The sequence below is a fragment of the Meriones unguiculatus genome, chromosome 3 (assembly GCF_030254825.1).
Source record: "Meriones unguiculatus strain TT.TT164.6M chromosome 3, Bangor_MerUng_6.1, whole genome shotgun sequence".
Lineage (NCBI taxonomy): Eukaryota > Metazoa > Chordata > Mammalia > Rodentia > Muridae > Meriones > Meriones unguiculatus.
Window position 1 is genome coordinate 23,263,816 of NC_083351.1, and position 20,227 is coordinate 23,284,042.

Below are 20,227 nucleotides of genomic sequence, written 5' to 3' on the forward strand. Positions count from 1 at the left end.
CCTGAGCAACTTTTCTGAGCCCCTCCTTCCACCACGTGCACACATTTACTGCTCTGGCCTGCAAGAAAGAGACTGGTTATCCTGTCCCTAGGGTCTCTCCCTCAGTCATCTCCATCTGGTGGCCGTGAGAAAATGATACACACAACCGAGAGACTAAGGACTGTGCAAAGGAGTGGGACACTGTAGCCCTGGAGCTGAGACCCAAAGGTGGTTCTTCTGCCCCTTCAGCCACCCCTCAGACAAGACACTGGCTCCTTGGAAGACAGCTGTGGTAAAGTCCATTGATAAGTACCTCACCTGCCCAATGGGATCAGCACTCAGCAGGCCTATCACAGCCTCTGTTCAGTAGGATTCGGAGTCGTGCGGTTTTGTACACTTCCAACACTGACCCGCCACCTGCGACCTTGAACTGTAACTGAACATCACAGAGCCTCAGTTTGCCCGTCTGCAAAATGAAGACAATAAGGCCATCTGCCCCAAGGATCTGTTTTGAGACTTCCATTACTTGGTAAGGAGGCCCAAGACAAAAACTGCGTGCACAGAGAAAACAGTATTACCATTACAATGGAATCAGTATGACCTGGGCCTGTGCTGGGGTCTCTAGAGGGCTCCTTGGCTGAGTTCTGTGGTGGGAAAAGCCAGTGGTACTGACCCATTAAAGATCAGCTCCACATGGGTAGAAAAGAGTGTCCCAGTTCCATCTCTTCCTTCCTTTGCTGTGGGACTTTGGTGAGAGCTATTCCATTCCTCCAAACCTCAGTTTCTAAGTCTATAAAATGGAAACATTTCCACCATCTCCCTCATTGAGGTCTGGAAACCACAGACTCTGATTTCATGTATTAACCATCTAGCATAATGCATGGACAGAGAGGGATACCCAACATCATCAGAGTCAGAACTGGGCCCATGGGTCTCAGAGTAGGGGCATCCCAGAGGTCCTGCCTCTCATGCCATTAGCAATAGCAGTGGCCAGTGGAAAAAAGCCCTTGTTCCCCTTTCCCAGCCTTGTCCCAGACTAACTCCAAACCTCAGTAAACAAGGTCACCCTCAGGGAGTCCCTTCTGATCCCCAGACTGGATCCCTCTCCTCTTCCTTCCTCTCTGCTCCCATAATCCCCTCCCAGACCCTGCTAGTCTCTGTTGCCAAGCTAATCACACTGCATTTAAATTATCTGTTTAATTATCTGATCACTCCAGAGGTAATGTGTTGGAATGAATGAAAGCTTAAGGGACAGGGCCGGGTGGCAGATACCAAAAAACCCTTATGATACCCTAGAACAGTGCCAGCCACCGGGAGCAGGCAGTACAACTTGATTAAATGAGTGCATGGGCAGCTAGATATACACAAAGAAAAAGCCGCCAGGGGAGGGAGAGCAGAAAGATGCTTGAAGGAAGAAAAGCGTCCTGGAATGCTAGGTCTCCCGCTTTGAACCACCTTTGTCCCCCTGGCCAGCTCCTCTCATCCCTTACCTGTTTTCCCACCCCATTTCATCCCTTCACCTACATAGCAAACAGAGCGGTCCACCACGGAGTTGTTAACCAAGGCAAACCAGGCACCAACGTGTGTTAAACGATGGTCCCCAGTCCTAACAATTTTACCTGCTAACTCATCTTCCTTACCCACTTACTCTTCCCAGAGACAATGACGAGAAAAGAAAGACGGTCTTTTTTTTTTTTTTTTTTTTTTAACTCAAACATGTCCTGGGTCAGGTGGGTCAGGTGATCACAAGTTTAGTCAACACCTCCTAAGTCTGGATGAGGCCTTCCAGGAGCCTTCCACTCCAGTGGCATCCACAGCAGAGCCCGCGGTGGGGGTGGGGGTCCTGCCCTCCTCTTCAGCAGGTGAAGCGGGGCTTGCCTATGCCAGCCCTGCTCAGCTGCCAGTGGTGCCAACCCACTGAAGACCAGCTCCTCTGGCAAAGATCTGTGTGAGCGCTGATTTAAATCCTGTCTGGGTGGGGGCAGGGGATATTCCTATCCTGTGTCCCAGCAGGCAGTGTACCAATGGTATATGCCTCCTTCTGGCCTGTCTCTGGATTCTGTTTCCCCCTACGTTGAAACAGAAGTATTTGGGGTAGATAATTTGGCCCACTGAGCTAGGATCCAGTCCACTGGGACCGAGCAGCGACTTACGTCATCACCTGCCGCCACCAGGTGTGCTGGACATGTGTGCTGTGCGTAAAAGGGCCCCAGACACCCCAGATTTTTCTCTCTCTCCCTGCCCTCTCTCTCCTCATCCTCTCCCCCTCTCTCTGCCTTCTCTCCTGTGTGTCTTTCTCCTGTTCCCTCTCTCTGTCTCACTCGCTGTCGGTCTGCCTCTATCTCTCTTTCACATCCCCACTCCAAGACTGCCTTTTACTCTTCCCTCCCCCAGTAAATGTCTTACACTAGATCTGTTCCGTGGTGTAGTTTCTCAGGGGCACACTTTGGCAAGGGCTGCCAAAGGTCGCCCTCCGGCTCTCGCATTTTCCCCTATCATCCAGTCTGCCTCTACTCTTGACCTTTGTCCATCAGCCTGGTGCTGTGAAGAAGCCTGGGGTCATCGCCAGCCCACTGGACGACAATGAGTACCCACATCCTTCTGATCCAAGAGTTAGTGTATCAAGAAGGTAATCTGGCCACATAGCAAAGGCTACATTCTCTGATCTGCTTGACCAACCAGGAAGCTAGTATCTTAAAGTCTCCATTTGATTCCTCTTGTGTTTTCTACTGTCTTGATTCCAATCTGAAGAGGGAAAGAAAGGCATGGTGGCGGAGAAGGGTGTAGTGGGAAAATTAGAAAATACATGTGTTCCCTGCCTGCGGTTCCCAGACCCCTACAGGTCTTTAAAGGCAATAATGAGAGTTTGGGAGCTATTTTCAATGTTTCAAGGAGCCTAACAGAAAGTGCATTTACCCATGATCAAAATGCACAGGCCAAATGCCAAATGTCTGCTTCAGGCTGGACCAATTCCCAAGCAGTGAGGTCACACAGTTTTTTTGTCTATGCTGATTGGTGGGGCTGAGCTGTAGCCCTCCAAAGACCCTGGAGGTCCAACAGTTAAAGAATGCTATTTCCCAGGCCACCTCTGCCTGACTGGATGACAAATTCACCCATATGCAAGACTGCCTGGGGTCTTGAAAGAGGGGATTGAAATGAGGTACATTTGCGAGAATGAATGGGGTGGCTTCAATCTTAAGCAAAAGGAATAAGAACCGGACCCCAAGAAAAGTGCTTTTCTTGGGGCCAAAGAACAGAACCACCCGAGTTAAAAAAGAGAATGGTTTAGTGTGAGTCATGACACGCGTTAGGATAAGAAAGGCCTCGTTCTTCACCTGGATACAGTTTTGCCCTCACAGAGCCTCAGTGAAGTAGGGCCCTTTGAGCACTCTTATGAACCGTGTCCCTGGCTCTCAGAAGAAGTCACCACAACACTGTTGCAAGGTGGCTGGGATTGAGGGATAGAGTTGATATGGTGATATGGGCCAAAAGAGCTGAAAACACAGGAGTAAAAATAGGTGTGGGAAGAGAATCCATTTACCTCTTAAGAAATGCATCCTAGGGCTGGGGAGACAGCTGAGTGAAATGAGTAAAATGTCTGGCACCCAAGCATAGAGACCCAAGTCTGTATCAACAGCATCCACTAGAAAAGCTGAATGTAAACACAGTGATAAATAGAAGAAGGAAACATCTGGAGATCACTGGACCCCCAGTGAAAGAGGAGATAGGGGTAGTAGAAGGAAGGACCCCTCTTTAGAGGGACCCAGAACATCCACAGCCATGACACAGAGCTGGGTCATATCAAAAGCAGGAGAACTATCTAGGCACCTCACCCCTACCTAGGTGATACCATGAGAGGAAGCTGCTCTCTTCTGTCCATGTGAGGGAGGGTTAGCAAAGCAGCTTGCCATCTTTCTCCTCTAGCAAATGCCCTGGGCTCTTCGGCATCTGGCAGCTAGAGCACGGCCATGCTGCTCATGTTGAAGTGTGTGTTGAGTCTTAGCTGGAGACTCAACCGTCACCTCAGTTCAGCAGATGTTATAATTCCGATGCCCGGCGGAAGAATCTGTCTACCTCAGGGGGACTCCGTTCTCCACCACGGAGCCTACCAGCCTGTGTTTGGCAGGTATCCCATGGACCCAGCTACCAGGAAATGAATCAACTTATCACCTCAGTTTGCCTGTTGCTTAACATCTGGAACTGCAGACAGGAGTGGGTCCCAGTGGCGTGCCAGCTGAAACATCTCCCATGGACACTCTTATCCACTTTTATCTCACCAGCTTCCCACTCTTTGCTGCTTCCTCGGGGATACCAACTTCTCCCCAGTTTTGATCTGGCCCCAACTCCTCCAGCTCAGAGATGAAAGCCAGCCCTGGCATTGCCCTGTTGAGTCACAGTCCACTGACAGAAAGAGGTCACAAGAGAAACAATAGACAACACTACTATAAGGACATACACTTACTCTTAAGTGCTCCCAAAGTCCAGGACAAAGCATGTGAGTTCCAAGCCATGGCAGAAACAGAGACACTGCTGCAGGCTGGAGCGTTGCTGGGGAGATAAAATGTCTGAGGCTTGATTAGCAAAGGGATAGAGAGGAGAGGAACTCAAAGATAACTCCCAGGTTCCTGGCCCAGGAAGACAAATAGCTGCCAAAACCATTCATTGAGGCGGGGCAAAAACGAATGTAGAATGGTAAAACTATGGGGGGCAAGGGGCAGGCACAGAGGGGAACAACAGACAGGAAGAATTCCTTTTGTGGCGTTCGGAGGCAGACCATCAGTTGCTATGTGGGTGTGTAGGGCAGTGAGCAGCTACCATTCTTCCAGAGACCTAATATACAGTCAATCAGCATTCGCATGAGGCTATGAAAACCCCAAGAACCAACTGAAATGGAGAACAAAAGCAGAGCCAGCCAAAGGGTAGGCAACATTGAGAGAGCTCTAAGTGGAAAGGAGCAATGACGATCACCAGACCAGAGTGGGTAGGCAGGCTGAATGACAGTCCGAAGGTCAAGAGGCAGGCTGCAGCCAGAGAAGTGATGGTCCAGAAGTCAAGAGAGCTGCCTGGAGTTGGTAAATAGGAAGTCACATGGTGCCCTAGGCTGGAGCACTTCCCCTGGGCTGAGGAGGGTGAAAGCCAGATGACAAGCACTGAGAAAGGACTTGGCAGACATTCTCACAGGAAGGCAGGCTGGGATGGGAAGGAGAGGAGAGAGACAGGGTGAGAGCCAGAGGTGGGTGCAGAGTCAGAGGACGGGTGTTAGAGTATTTTTAAGATTCAAATCAAGTATGTTGCTGGGCTAAAGGAAACAGAGGGGCTGGAGCCCAGAGTAGCCACGGTAAAGCTGGGGTAAGAGCCTTGGGTAGCACGGAGTACAGGATCCTCGGGTCCCTGCTGCACATATTCAGCGGCACAGTGCACACACCGGTTTTTGAGCATCTACTTCTTGCATGAAGCAAGACGTTCAAGAAAGGCAGTGGTGCAGGGAAATACCCCAGAGATGTGAACAGTCTCAAGATGGAGCTTTGTGTCCAGAAGGGGCAAGAAACACCGGAAACAGAGACAAATGGGAGGGGCTGTCGAGGGCTGGAGCAAGAGGGAAGGGAAGCAGAGAATTAGTTCAAATTAACTTTAGGGTCCAAAATATGATCTTTCTCTCTTTAAAGCCATCAGTTAATTCTTACTGAGTCTAGCATCTGCATTATTATTCCATTGTAACAGTGGCTTTCAGACCAAACCGTCAGTAATAATCTCGTCTGCCTGGTACACAGTCTCACTAGAGCATCTGTCTCCCGGCTTCAGATCTAAAACGTCCCCTTGCTCTGCCTCAGGACAACCCTTCACCATGGAATATCTGCCACACAGAAAACAGAGAGAAAAACCCTACTTGTTCTTGAAAGCAATCACCAGAGTGTCCAGTTTGATTTGACAACCACCTGATGAGCAGTCATTCATTCACTAAGTATTTACTGAGCATCTACAAGGCTACAGACAACGTCCCAGGTGCTGGGGATAGTTGTATAAACTAAAGGTCCAAAGCTTATCATTATGCGGACAGGAAAACCCACCAGGCACTTTGCAAGCATGGATATTCACAAACATGACATTGAAAACATAATCTCAGCCCATTTTACCAGTGCAACTGAAGCCCAGGGTAAACCAGAGTCAAGTGTCACCCACTGCTTTCAGTCCAAAGTCTGTGCTCAGAGAATGTAACACCTGGTGCTCTCACGTTCTTGAGGGGACATGAATTACCTGTGGATCTTGTGAAAATACAGATTCTCTTTCCATAGGTATAGTAGAACCTAGGGAGCTGAACTTCTCAGAAACCACCAAGTGCCTTGGGGCATGTTGCCAGTCGGTCTACTGTCTCTCGTGCCTGTCCTCTGGTGCATTCACTACTCTCCCCATCACTTCCTGAAAGACTGAATAAATGAATGGGTGGGTGGGTAGATGGGTGGATCAGAAGAAGGATGGGTGAGTGGATGGATGGATGGATGGATGGATGGATAGATGGATGATGGATGGATGGATAGGTAGAAGGGTGTGTGAGTGGATGGGTGGATGGAGGAGTGGGTGAGTGAGTAGATGAGTAGATGGACTGATGGCTGGCTGGCTGGGTGGATGGATGGATGGATGGATGGATGGGTGGGTGTGTGGATGGATGAATGGATAGGTAGAAGGGTGAGTGAGTGGATGCATGAATTGATGGGTGGCTAGACAGAAGGGTGTGTGAGTGGATGGGTGGATGGAGTGGGTAAGTGAGTAGATGAGTAGATGGACTGATGGCTGGCTGGCTGGCTGGCTGGCTGGATGGATGGGTGGGTGTGTGGATGGATGAATGGATAGGTAGAAGGGTGAGTGAGTGGATGCATGAATTGATGGGTGGCTAGACAGAAGAGTGTGTGAGTGGATGGGTGGATGGAGTGGGTAAGTGAGTAGATGAGTAGATGGACTGATGGCTGGCTGGCTGGCTGGATGGATGGATGGATGGATGGATGGGTGGGTGTGTGGATGGATGAATGGATAGGTAGAAGGGTGAGTGAGTGGATGCATGAATTGATGGGTGGCTAGACAGAAGAGTGTGTGAGTGGATGGGTGGATGGAGTGGGTAAGTGAGTAGATGAGTAGATGGACTGATGGCTGGCTGGCTGGCTGGATGGATGGATGGATGAATGGATGGATGGATGGATGGGTGGATGGGTGGATGGATAGATGAATGGATGGACAGAAGCATGTGTGAGTAGATGGGTGGATGGAGGGGTAGGTAAGTGAATGAGTAGATGGGTGGAAGGATGGATGGATGGGTGTATTGGTAGATGAAAGGGTAGAAGGGTGGGTGAGTGGATGGATGGGTGGGTAGGTGGGTGAGTGGATAGATGGAGGGGTAGGAAAGTGAATGATGGATGGGTGGATGGATGGATGGGTGTATTGGTAGATGAAAGGGTAGAAGGGTGGGTGAGTAGATAGATGGATGGGTAGGTGGGTGAGTGGATGGGTGGATTGATGGGTGAGTGGGTGGGTGGGTGAATAAATGGGTGGATAGATAGACAGGTGCCATCCCTGAGCCTTCTAGTGTCTGTAGACCTCCTGTCTTAGCACTTTTATTTGCATAACTGACCATTTACCTCAGTTTCCCTGATAAGCCTCTGGCTTTTCTCAGGGAGTATTTCTAAATGCCCTGTCCTGGGCTAGGGCGCCTCTGCTCTGGTGGATCTCTCCCACGGAACTAGGTGCTGCCTCATCCAGGATGAAGGGGAGACTTGAAGACTGGGCTTGGCTGCCCCACTCCAGAGCTTTCTTCTACAGCCTTCCATGCTGCCTCCCACCAGCGACCTGAGGAAAACAACATGTGCGTGCTTTTGTTCACTTTCCAATAAGCATTAAATCCAGAATAGTGGGAATTAGTAAAGAAAGGAAGGAAGCTGAGGATCAGGCTCCCCGAGTGTGCTGGGGTGTCACCTAACAAATCCAGGCTGGAGGAAGGACTTGGTGACTGAGGAACTCCCACACCCCAGGGCTTATGTGAAGCGTGCTGAGCAGTTCAGGAATGCTAAGCTTGCCCAGTATATCGTGCACATCTCACTAACAAGCTGTCACCCTGGCAATCACCTCCTGGGCACAGTAGTCCCGGGGACAGGAGAGGCAGAGGGACAGGAAGTAAGGAGAATGAGTACGGGTAGAAAGGCGACTGCAAAGACAATGAGGATGTTCCTACAAGGAAGACCTTCCTAGCATCCTTCACGGTCAGGGTCACAGGGATGGGACCACAGTGTGGAGTGTTGGAGATAGTTTCCAGTAAACTTCACTTTCCATCCTAGAGAGATGAGCACCTGAATCGCTCCTGGACAGACAGACAGAAGGTGGGTCAAAAAGATGGTGGGGCAAATGTACGAAAAATGCAGCGATCTGGCTCACTTCAAGATAACTGATTCTGAAGATGAGAGGCAGGTTGGGACTTGGTTCTTAACTGGAAGTCGTGGACTGGCTGAGCCTATGGGTTTTTAAACTAAAGAAATCTCAAATCCAGACTCTCTCTGCTCCTGCCTGTATGGACTTGGACAAGCAACCGAATCTTTTTGTTTTCTTTTTCTTTTTTTTTTTTCCAGACAGGGTTTCTCTGTGTAGCATCACCTATCCTTGAACTCTCTCTGTGTAGACCAGGCTAGCCTGGAACTTACAAAGATCTGCCTCTGCCTCCTGAATGCTAGGATTAAAGACATGCACCACCACGCCTGGCTAAACTGAATTTTCTTATCCCTCAGCTTACCCAACTTCGAAAAGACCCATCGCTTTGGAGTATTGTGAGGTATAAAGAGAGAAAGGTGTAGGCCTCAACATTTCTGTGAGAGTTCTGTAAGGAACAGCTTTGGAGAAACAGTTAGAATGCAGAGGTAGGAGTACAGATGCGAAAGCACCCAAAACAGCCTGCTGTTCAAACATCCAACCCTGTATCCTTGGCACCAACTAGTTACCTGTTCACGCTTGAAGAATCTGCAAGATAAGGCCAGCTCGGTGCGCGCCAGCTCAGTGCGCGCCACACTGCTTCTTGCTTTGCCGAGAGCTCCCTGGGCTCCTAGTCCTTACAACTGTCCTTTGGGGAGTGAACTTGATTTGAAACGGCATTTGCATCTGTGTCTCCAGCTCAGGGCCACCACACTTGGTTCTCAGTTAATGTTCTAGAGAGCCAGACCTTGGGTCAACAGCAGACGGAGCAAGCAAAGGTCTTAAAACCCTGCTAACTGGCAGAGCTGCTGGGCTGAAGCCAGACTTGAGGCGAAGCCAGAGAAGGGAGGGTCCTGGGTGGAGGCAAGGAAGCTAAGTTTGAGGAAGAGGCTGTGAGTGGTGGGGCGGGTTAGGTAGAGAGAAAGTTGACCTCCACAGAAAGTATGGGTCTTCATGTCCAGGGAAGTACAGGACTAGGAAAAAGGGGGTGTCAGAAAGGAAAGGAGGGAAGGGAAGGAAGGTGAGGCAGAAACCAGACTGAATAGTACCCATGGCTCACTTAGATGAGGTTGAACGCCTCCCCACAAGTGGGAACCCTGAAGTGCCTTGCTAAAGCAGACAGGGGCTCTATTGTCATTTTTCCCCGGTGAGGAAAACTTCGTAACACTCATGCAGAGGGAGCACGGTGACATAGATCGAGGATCTGTGAGTGGCTTTCATGCACCTTTGACAGCTCCTTCAGGTCCAGGAGGCCAGGACACAGGGCAGACGCATGGGTGGAACAAGGTCCTCTCTAGGCCCCTCCCAGCTCACCTCTCTATGGTCCTCTAGGTTCCCCAACAGCACCTGTGTTCTGAGACCACCCTACCTTCACCCTTCCCTAAGCCTTCAGACACCGGTGGTTGGCAACCCACCAAACCACCATTCTCTGCTCCAGATGCCAACTTTCTCTCCTTTTAGCAGGCTTTCCCACCACTGAACTCTCTGAAATTGAACTTGCCCTGTACTCACTCCACCAAGAACCTACCCACGCCCATGAGCTCCCACAGCCTCTGCCCACTCACTGCTATACCTTCCTTCAGAACTCACCCCAGCATCCTGTTTTCTGGGAGATTTCCCCAGCTCCTTCTGTAGACATACACAGACAGCCCCTATTCGATTCAGTGATGTTGTGGTAACTTACACATAACATCAACTTTACTGTCTTAACCATCTTTGAGGACAGTGATGGTTAATGCTTCACTATGTCTGAAGTAGCATTCAAGGCCACAAAGCCCAACGAGGCACGTGAAGAGAGGAAGACTCTGGAGGCCTTCTTGTAACAAAGGGCACAGAAGGCCATGGCCCTCACTGCCTGCCCAAGCATGCTCTCTGTCCCTCCTCTGGTTGCCCGACTCCTCATCAGCCCTTCAGCACAGGCTGTGGAAGGACAGGCAGTGACTCTGAGCTGCAGGAGTGGCCTGAGACCAGCACCCAACACTGGCTCCTCCTGGCACCTGAGTGGAATTCTGCTTCGCTAGGGATCCAACAGCAGCCTCCTGATCCCTGTGGCCTCCAGCACAAACACTGGCTTATACCACTATAGAACACAAGCTGGCCCAGCACCAGCAGCCCCTCTGCCTACCGTCTTCACTGTATTCTGTGAGTTGGCCTGGATACTGGTCACTTCCCACTGCATTGGGTCATCCCATTGGGACAAGCAGCCATGCCCCCTTTTCCTTTATATCCTCTTGACTCTGTCCTGCCCTGGGGTCCACATCAGAGAGGGGTCATAGGCCATGCTGCCATGGACCTATCATTGACCTACTCTGTTGTCAACTTGATAAGAGTTTAGAATTACCATGGAAACAAACCTCTGGGCACACTTGTGAGGGAATGTCTAGACTGAGTCAATGGCAGTGAGAAGGCCCATCCTAAGTGTGGCAGCACCATTTCATGGGCTAGGGTCCTGGGTTAAATGAAAAGGAGAAAGCCAACTGGACGCCAGCCTCCATCTCTCTAGGCTCAATGATGACGTATGCAAGTGTGACCAGCTGCCTCACATTCCTGCCACCAGTCCACTATGGCGGACTGTCCCTTCAAACTGTGGGACAAAATAAATCTTTCCTTCTTTAACTTGCTTTTGTCGGGTATTTAATGACACCAAAGAGAAGATCAACCAACACAGAGCTCAGTTCAACATGACTAAGGACATCTGTGCTGTGTTACCCTCGCCAGCACGTATTTATTCCTTTCTCCATCCATGTATGTTTAGGTTTGCTACCACCTTTTACCATGAGAAATGATGCTGTGGACACTGAATATAAGATCACTGAAGCCCATCTAAGGGTCTGGGATATTACAGGCCCTCAGCAAATGGCCTGCAGAAGGTCCCTGTTTTATCATCTTCTCTCAGTGAAGCACCCATGATTGATTGATTTGTATTTAACTCAGATCTTTAGGTAACAGGGCCTTTAAGGAGACCTCTTATAGAATCTGTGAGTGCGGGACGGACAAAGCGGATCTGGGGCTCCACAATACAGTGGGCCAGGTAGGACTGGGAACCTGCCGTGTTCCCAAGCTCTCCAGTGCTCTCAGATTCCTCAGCTCCCGCCTTCCCTGAAACATTGCTGAGGATGGGATGTGGCTCAGTTAGTAGAATTCTCATTTAGCAAGCAAGAGGCCAGGGGCTCAGCTTCCAGCCATGGCAATCTATGCCTATAAGCCCAGAACTTGGGAGGTCAAGGCTGGGCAATCAGAAGTTCAAAGTCATCTTACACAGCAAGTTCAAGGCTAGGCTGGGACATAGGAAATGCTGCCTCAAACATTAAATAATTTTTAAAATGTGATGTGTTGGACTGAGTCAGACTGAAACACCTCTCTCCAAAGAATGAGACAGCAAACAAGGAAAGAAAGAAGCTATTTTTAACCTTCAAGATGACAAAGGGCAATGTCTTCAAAACATACAAAATGCAAATCAACCCCTAAAAGTTTAAGTAACAATTTAATTTAGGGAGCTGGGGAGATGACTCAGTTGTTAAGAGCATTGGCTGCTCTTCCAGAAGACCTGGGTTCAATTCCCAGTGCCCATCTGTCAGCTCACAACTGTCTATAACTCCAGTTCTGGAGGATCCAACAATCTCTTCTGGCCTCCAGAGGAACCAAGTACACATGTGCACAGACGTACATATGGGTAAAACATCCATCCATGTAAAGTAAAACTAAATAAGTCCTGAGTAGGGAGAGGGAAGAGAGGGGGAGAGGGAGAGAGAGGGAGAGAGAATCCAATCCAATTTAACAATTTGGTTAGGCCCTGTGGTATAGGCCTATAATTCCAACTACTGGGGAGGCTGAGACAGGTGGGCCACAAGTTCATGACCTGTCTGGGCAACTTAGATCCTGTCTCAAAGTAAAACATGAGGGGACATGAGTTTGTAAATGCAGCTCAGTGAGAGAGTGTTTGCGTAGAATGCCGGAGTTCAGTTCCCAGCTCTGCAGAAACTAAGTCCCAAAAGAATCACCCAACGGCTGAAGAGCACATAGTAGACTTAGTAGACCTGCAGACTGGCCAGTAACCAGAAGATGCAACGCCTATCAAAACAGTGGGATGTCACTTCAAACTCACACAAACAGCAGAATCAGAAAGGTGGGTAACACTAAGTATTGATGAGGGCATGGGAAAGCAGACAGTCTGGGTACTCAGGGTAGAACCAGGTCCTGGCATATCAGCTGCTACAAAAATAGCCTGTGATGAGGGACCCCAGGCTCCCATTCCTAATGACAGTTATCATCAAGTGGGGTCCCAAGAAAACTTGTAGGAGCTAGAAAAGGTACAAAGAGGTTCTTCGGCACTTTGTGCATAGTCAGAGGGCACAAAAAAAAAAAAAAAAAAAAAAAAAAGCCAGGAGTGGAAAAACGGATCCAGAAGACATAACAGGTAAATAACTCCTAATATTACACTGCCTTAGAAACCCAAGTCCTTGGCTAGACCCACAGAAGAAGCCCAGTGAGATTTTTCAAAGCTCAGTGTTGAGTAAATCAAGCTGGAAACCTGAAACCAGGTGAAATCTATAAGTCGGTGTCATTTAGCTACACCCCTCCATACTTTATAAGGACCGTGCACAATTCAAGACCTACAAGACCTTACTTACAATTCAAATACATCAGGCTGTGTTAGAACCCTCGGCTTGGATCTTGTTCCCTGAATGGACGTGTTGGTGAAGGTTTTGCCTCTCCCAGATTCACAGAGCACTTCTGCCAGGGGTCAGGGTGTGGAGGCTGCATCCAGGAGGTCTGGTGAGCTGTGGATGGGGGTGAGTTCGTTCTTCTTTCCCGGTTTTAAGGAGCAGCTGTTGCTGGCTTTAGCAGGGAAGGGTGGGTGAGAGATGGGAGGCTGAGGGGGCCCATCCTCACCTGCTGCCCTGAGCACCACAAAGCACAGGCAGGCAGACTGTAGGCGCCTCATTTCTCGAAGCTCACACCCATCAGCCTGACCGATGTACAGAACTAACCCTAGTGAACTTTAGAACCAAGAGTAACAACTCTGGCTTCCTTCTGTTTTGTGGAATCAAGAGCATCTAAGTCCGTTCTGGCATAGCAGGGTGGTCCTTACTGCTGCTCCCATTTTACAGGTAACGAAATAGAGACCCAATTAAAGAGAGGTTATGATTTTCATTATCTCAAGGCCCATTATCTCAAGGCCACACAGATTGTGAGAGGCCAAATGCAAAGCTGGAAAACTAGCTTGCTGACTCCTGGGCAAACAAAGCCTTTCTCCTGGACTCTCTGCTGTAAGCCAACCTTTTAGGATTGATTATATGACAAGGACCAGGAGGGCAGGATCACACAAGACCCAGGAAGCCAAGCTGTTATTGTGGAGGTGGCTGTTTCAGGCTAGGGACAGTTTAATGGCAAAATAAACTATTGCATTTTCAACTCCTCATCACCATAATGTAATCAGGCACACCCACACCACCCCCCAATCCTGCCAATCTCCGAACTTCTATCCATCTTTGACCCCCTACTCTTCAAGTGGTGCTATATGACTGTCAATGGGACTTAAGACTGGGGTGGGGCAAGGAGGCAGGCAGCGATGGAGAGACAAACCTCCAGAGGCCTGAGTCAACTGCACCACGCCGGCTTGTCTCAGAAAGAGCCATCAATCACGCTGCACAAAACGCCTGTGTCCTCTGATGATACACTCCACCAATGGTCTAAATTTCAAAGTCTCTCCGGTTTCTCCTTTTAAAGTTACAACTGTCACACTTGCTTACTTTCAATCAATAAATAGATGTAGCTCCCTAGTAATGGAACTTAGTCTGTTTTTCTACTTGAAAACGTAGAAGATGGACGCGATTCCTGTTCTGAAGTTTCTGGATCATAATTGCACTTAAGTGAGTCTGAAGGAGACCCTGGCTGGGAAGAATGCTATTTGTGCAGCAATGTGAGCCTTCGACCACACAGAGAGTCTCAAGTAAATTTATAAGAGTTATCTGGCATTCTCAATAATTTACCTATGTTATATTTAGCATCACAAAATAAAATCCTTCTGATGATGATTCCTGGGAGGGGGCCGCCAGCCCCTCAGAGATCAGCTCAGTTTTGAATTTTCCGGTGATATGGCAACAGATAGGTGGGAAATGGAGTTTTCAGTGGAAAAACTCTCTCCAACAAGGACAGTCGTGAGTCAAGAGCTCCTGCCCCACCCAGGCCTCAGATGCTGATGGCTCAAGAACAGACTCGAAGGCTTTCTGTGTACTGGGTTTGACATGAGTGGCCTTGATGCTCCTGGCTTGTACAGAGGCACTTCTCCGATTATGGCTCCTGGTGGTGGCCACCCAGGACTCCCCCTGAAGAATGATTCGTTGCCGTTGGATAGGAAAACCAATAGCACTTTAGGATCCATGTCAGGTGGGAGAAGAGGGTACAACGGAGGGCTTTGTTGTCCTGGAAGCTCCACAGTTCAGGCAAGAAGCTGACTGAACTTTAAGGAATCTTAGGGAGGATGTGGGGAGATATAAGCTCCCACATCAGCGTTCTACCTAGAGAGGTGTCTGGGGCTCAGCACCAAAGTGACTTTGCGTTCATCTCTGAGACACTTGCCCTGAAGATGATGGAGCCATTGCTCTTTTTGATGACTGAAAGTAAAGGATCCAGGGAAGGAGTCCAAGTGGCTGATACCTTTTAGGTCCCCTGGGATGAATGGCATCTGGAGGAATGTATACAGGATCTCAAGTCAGGTAGACCTGGGGCCTGGCCACTAGCACTTGAGACTTTGACAGCAACCTCTCAGTGAGCCTTTGCTACAGGTCTCAATCCCCTGGATGTCCAGACAACGTCACGAGCACCTTAGCTTGAAGAATGTGTGCTAAAGGTACACAGGCTCCCTGGCTGGTTTCTTTGTCCTCCATGTCTCTGCGGCACCTTCCCAAGGCAAGGACAGCGGCCTCAGTCGGTCAGCTTCCCTTCTCTTTTGGAATCTTATGCTAACAGAGGAATGACGTGTCCCTTTGGAGTTGGGGAGCCTGTGCCTCAGAGACCTCGGAACATCATCCAGGTCTCTAGGAGAAGCATGTATTCTTCTGAGCGGCCAGCTTCCCTGACTCCCGCTCCAGTGACAGTGACAATGAAGTGGGTGAGTCAGACACAAGAGCTGCTGCTGCCAAAGCCACCTGCTGGATTCTTCTGGACCAACAGAGCCCCTCAGTGTATCCGAGCCTGCACACTAGTTTTTCAGTCTCTTGGATTCCAGCTTCTCCTTCAATAAAGCCATACAGTCACCAACCCGAGATGGGCCAGCACTGCCTGCTGTACTACAGTCGGCCTAATTTAAAAAGACAGCCACCACAACAAACAGCAACAACAAAAACCATAGGCCCACAAATCAATAGTAAATGAGATTTCAAGTCCAAACCCCTTGGTGAGCAAGCAGTTAAATGCCTTTCCTTGCACATTCCCCTTTTGGGGGCCCGGAAGTATTGAGGACTTGTTGCATTGCTTCTAGAATCTAGCACACCGGCTCATCATTAGTTGTGACATTAGTTGTGAGTCAAAAACAAAACAAAAAAAAAACACAACAAGGATCTGGGTGTGTTTCCCTGTGTTTCCTCTGCAAACTAGCTGGCTTCCTTAGTCCCTAAAACTCGGGCTTGCTTCATCGGTCCCTGGAAAAACTGTCCAAGGAAAAGACCATTGAAAAAGGATCTGCTGGTGGAACAGCTGTCCATCAAACACCAGCGCTGTGCTGAGCAGGCCTGGAGTAACTGGGTGCTGGGGCTACCGAGAGAAAGAAAACACTGTTTCTGTCCCCCCCCCCCCCCAAGCTCACGGTTTAGTATTGAGACAAACACTGTTACATTTATTGGATACCATAACAGAACATTGGGTCTTTCTGGTGCAAGAGGCAGACTTAGAAGTCAACCCTTAAGTAACAAGCGATGGAAAAGACACTGACTAAAGCTTCGTTTTTAAACCAGAAAGGTGGGGACATGCGAGAAAAATCAGAACTCCTTACATGTACAGCTTAATATCTGTTCTATTTCCTTAAATCTGTCCTTACTCCTTAAGGACTCCGGGACATACCAGCCTTTTCAATATTTAGAGTCTCTCATTCCAGAGAATAGCAACAACGCTTGAGGAAGAACTGAGGGTATCAAATTTCAGACCTCAAGGACCAGTGCTGCTGCAGAAGGGCATGAAGGCCCTCCTAAGGCTCTGGGTAGCTGGGCAGTTCTGGAGGCACGTGGGAAGGAAGCACCAAGGTAAGGTGCCCTGAGGGCAGGTGAGTGTGCAGGCTGAGTGGACTGAACGTGTCTGTGGACTAGGGAGCCAACAGACGTATACCAGGAGATTGTTAGGCAGGACAGATCTGTCTGGCAGCCTCGGAAAAGTATTAGAGAACAGAACGAAGCAGGGATGAGCTCGCCAGGAGAGTGCGGAGAGGGTAAGAACAGCGACTGTGTCAGGGCCCCACGCTTCAGGGAGGAGGTTGAGTGTTAATGTTAGAGGCTGGGAGGCAATGAAACAGAACCCCACAGCCTGAAAACGAGAAACTTCAAAGGACTGGCTCAGAGGAGCTACTGGGAACAGGGAAAGTGAATGAATATCCCCTTTGAAGAACAGGTTTTTTTTTGGGGGGGGGGCGGAGCTGGGTGAATGAGGTCAGGAAGGCCAAGCAAGACATTTTCTTGGTGTATTACGTGAAAGACACACCTGCCTACAAGCCGGCAGTAAACAGGCTTCAAGGAGGAAGCCTCTTTCCTGACGACTGATGGAAAGTAGGAGGGCAGGTAACTGAGGAGGGGTCTCTAGAGAGGCTGGGGTCCCACAGAGAGGGGGTATGAGTGTGATGGGAGGCAGGCCAGGAAGGATGGAAGGAAACAGGCATCGACAAGGAACACGAACACACACACACCAAATCCTCCTAGTCATTCTATCCAGCAGCCCCCTGGCCAGGAGAGGTCCAAAATCCCAAGGCAATCTTTTATAAAGTCAACGGTGCAAAGAGATCACAAAGGGAATGTCTTTTCTTCCGCCAGGCCTCACACCTCACTTCCTGCAGACCTCCGGTCCCTAACTCCATTTCTAAATCTTCGCTGCTTGCACAGGGGCGGGACGGTACGTGGAAATGCACAGGAGAGCTTCCAAAAGAAACTAGCGCTCTGCAAGCCAGGGCTGGGCCTGCCAGGGAGCAACTGCCCGTCCTTGAGACACACACCCTCCAACGTACGCACCTACCCAAGCGACAACGACAAACGGATCTCAACAAGGCAGCCTTCCAGTACGGATGAACACTGTGCAGGCCCGAGTGAATTAGCCTTTTTCTCTCCCGGGGCCAAGGGGGCAGGGACAAACCTATCAAGAAAAACAAATTTGGCAATTCCCAAACAAGTTCCAGTTGGCCAAGACGGAGAGGGTCTTTGCCTGGACAGACATCCTAATGGACCCCACAGCAAAGAACAACAGACCCCACACCTCATGTGAGAAGTCTTGGTAACCAGAAGCATTTGATGCGGGCAGCCTCCCGGTGGGTGTGAATGCGTGCGAGAGGCCAAAGCTGAGAGGCACGCGCACCGCGGGCGCCCCTCTCTGGGTGTCAGTGGCTATGACTCCTCAGGAGAACCCGAGAAAGTCCGGTCAAGTAGGGATAGATAGACAGGACTGTCTTAGGAAGCCCTCACGACAGGGAACCCTGACACTGAACGACTGTCGGGACTATGACAAGGTCTGAGGGAACAGTTCACTAGACGCTGAAAGCCAAAGAGGGCCTGAGAGTTTTTACCACTCGCTCTCTGGCCGGCCAGGGGAGGGGCGCACTTTCGAAGAAGCTACAGGATTTGGGGATGGTCCAGGACAAGGCTGGAGAGATTCAACTTGTGGTTTTAAAACACCAGGCAAACAAGCAACAACCACAAAAGCGCTGCTCTAGGCCGGGTGTCCCGGCTCCGGACCCAGGCATCAAGCGCTTAGGGTTTTCTCTCCCAGGGGGTGTGAAAACGCAGCTCCAGGCATCCCCGGGTAGACCGGTCCCAATTCAGGCAAACGGAACTTTCTAGATGGCGGCTAAGCTTCCGAAGGTGCGGCGGGGAAAGTAGAAAAGGACCAGTTGAAACCAGTAACCTCCAGTGTGGCCGGGCTCCTTAAAAGGTCCACGTGCCTCCAGGCCCCTCTACCTCCCACCTCGTCCTCCCCCTCCCCCCGCCCCAGCTGTACGCTGCAGCCAGACATCCATCTTAAAGTCCCGGGACTCTCCACACCCTTCAAGTCTGTCCCGGCTGGCTTAAGGAGATCGGGTCCGCCACCCGAGCCACGGATGCCGCAGCCCAGGCGTTTGGCTGCAGCAGGGCGCGGGAAAGGGCACTTTGGCGCGGAGTGGGAACCGAGCAGAAGGGATGTGTCGGCGCGGACTCTGGCGGCGACATTCCCCCTCTTCCCTCCCCACCTGGCGCGACCCCCTGCTTCCACCTCCAGTGGTTCGAACCCCTCCAGACCCCGACACGGGCCCTTCAAGAAAGACTGCGCCGGACCCAGGTCCTGGGCGCGCTCCCACCTGCATCCCGCCCCCAGCTGGAGCACCGAGGGGGCGGAGGGCGTACGAGGAGGAGGGTGGCGACCGCAGTCTCCGGGCTGCTTGGGCGGGGGCAAGGGCTCTGGTCGGAGAAAATGGGCGGGGGCAGGGAAAGACAGACCCTGCAGACGCTGAGGGGGCGCGCCGAGCCTCTCCAACCCCCAGGACGGGCGTGCCAGGCAGAATGGGGAGGGGATGGGGGAGTAGGGCTCCGGGAAAGTTTATCCCGGAAAAGCTGGCATCTTGGGGAGGGGGGAGGCTGGCAGGCTGGAGAAACTGAAGCCACAGTCCGGGTGCCCTGCAACCCGGGGAGGGGACGTCTGTGGTCCCAGGTCCCCCACACCGGCCGGATCGGGCCAAGTTGCGGCTTGGGGTTGGAGACGTCCGTGAGGGTAGGAGGTGAGGATGTGGTCGAAGATGGAGATGAAGGATCTCCAGGCAGACCGAGGCGAGGAGGAGCAGGAGGGTGGGTAGTCGGAAGGAGGAAGCTGAGCCGGCGTGGGGGAAGGGACGGGACCGCGTCGGGGTTGGGTGGGCTCGGGTGGGGCGCGCGGCGCGGGCCGGACTCACCCGCGGCAGCGGAGGCGCTGAGCAGCCCCCAGCCCAGCAGCAGCAGCAGCGGCGGCGGCGGCGGCGGCGGCGGCGGTGGCGGCGGCGGCGGCGGGCGGCCCCAGCGACTCCCGGTGCCCGGCACGAGCGCCCAAATCCCGGTTTCGCCGCGAGCCCTCCCTGCCGGGCAGCCGCAACATCTCTGCTCCGGTCCCCGCGAGCGCGGCATAGCGCGGCCAGCAGCCCGAGGGAGAGGCTCCGCTAGCCGCCGAGGAGAAAGGAGGTCAGGAGAGCTCTGTAGCTTTTTTTTTTTTTCCTTCCTGCTCCGGGAGGGGGAAAAAAAAAAATCCCGGTACGCGGGAGCCCTGAGCTTCTGCGGCTGGAATGAACCAAGTGTCCGCCCGGCCGGGGAGAGGCGCGCTGCGCTCTCGGAAATGACTCGCTCCAATCCTGCTTCGCGGGGTTCGCGCCGGGGGGCGGGGGGGGTGAATTATCCCCGGATTAATCACTCCGGAGCCGCTTCTCCGCCGCTCCAAATGCTGAGGGTGGAGGCTCAGCTAAGGAAAAAAAGAAAAAAAAAAAAAACTGGGGGGGGCTTCTTCAGCGCCACCTGCACCTCCAAATAAAGCACAAATTACATCTAAAGGGTTGTTTATTCCTATTTGTTTTACAATTGACCGGTTTAAGTTCAGTCCTCCGGCTTTCATT

General features: G+C 51.1%; 1 protein-coding gene across 3 annotated transcripts in view; it reads right to left on the minus strand.

Moving 5' to 3' along the window:
• The window catches only part of Csmd2 (CUB and Sushi multiple domains 2), a 550,287-nt gene extending 530,419 nt beyond the window's left edge, over positions 1-19,868 (minus strand). Inside the window, exon 1 of one of the 3 annotated variants that reach the window (XM_060379514.1) lies at positions 19,541-19,868. In XM_060379514.1, coding sequence (XP_060235497.1) covers positions 19,541-19,748 — 208 coding nt within the window. In that variant the 5' untranslated portion in view covers positions 19,749-19,868. The remainder of the gene's footprint in view (positions 1-19,540) is intronic. The other 2 variants (XM_060379513.1, XM_060379515.1) reach the window with 2 other exon arrangements.
• Positions 19,869-20,227: the final 359 nt, after the last annotated feature.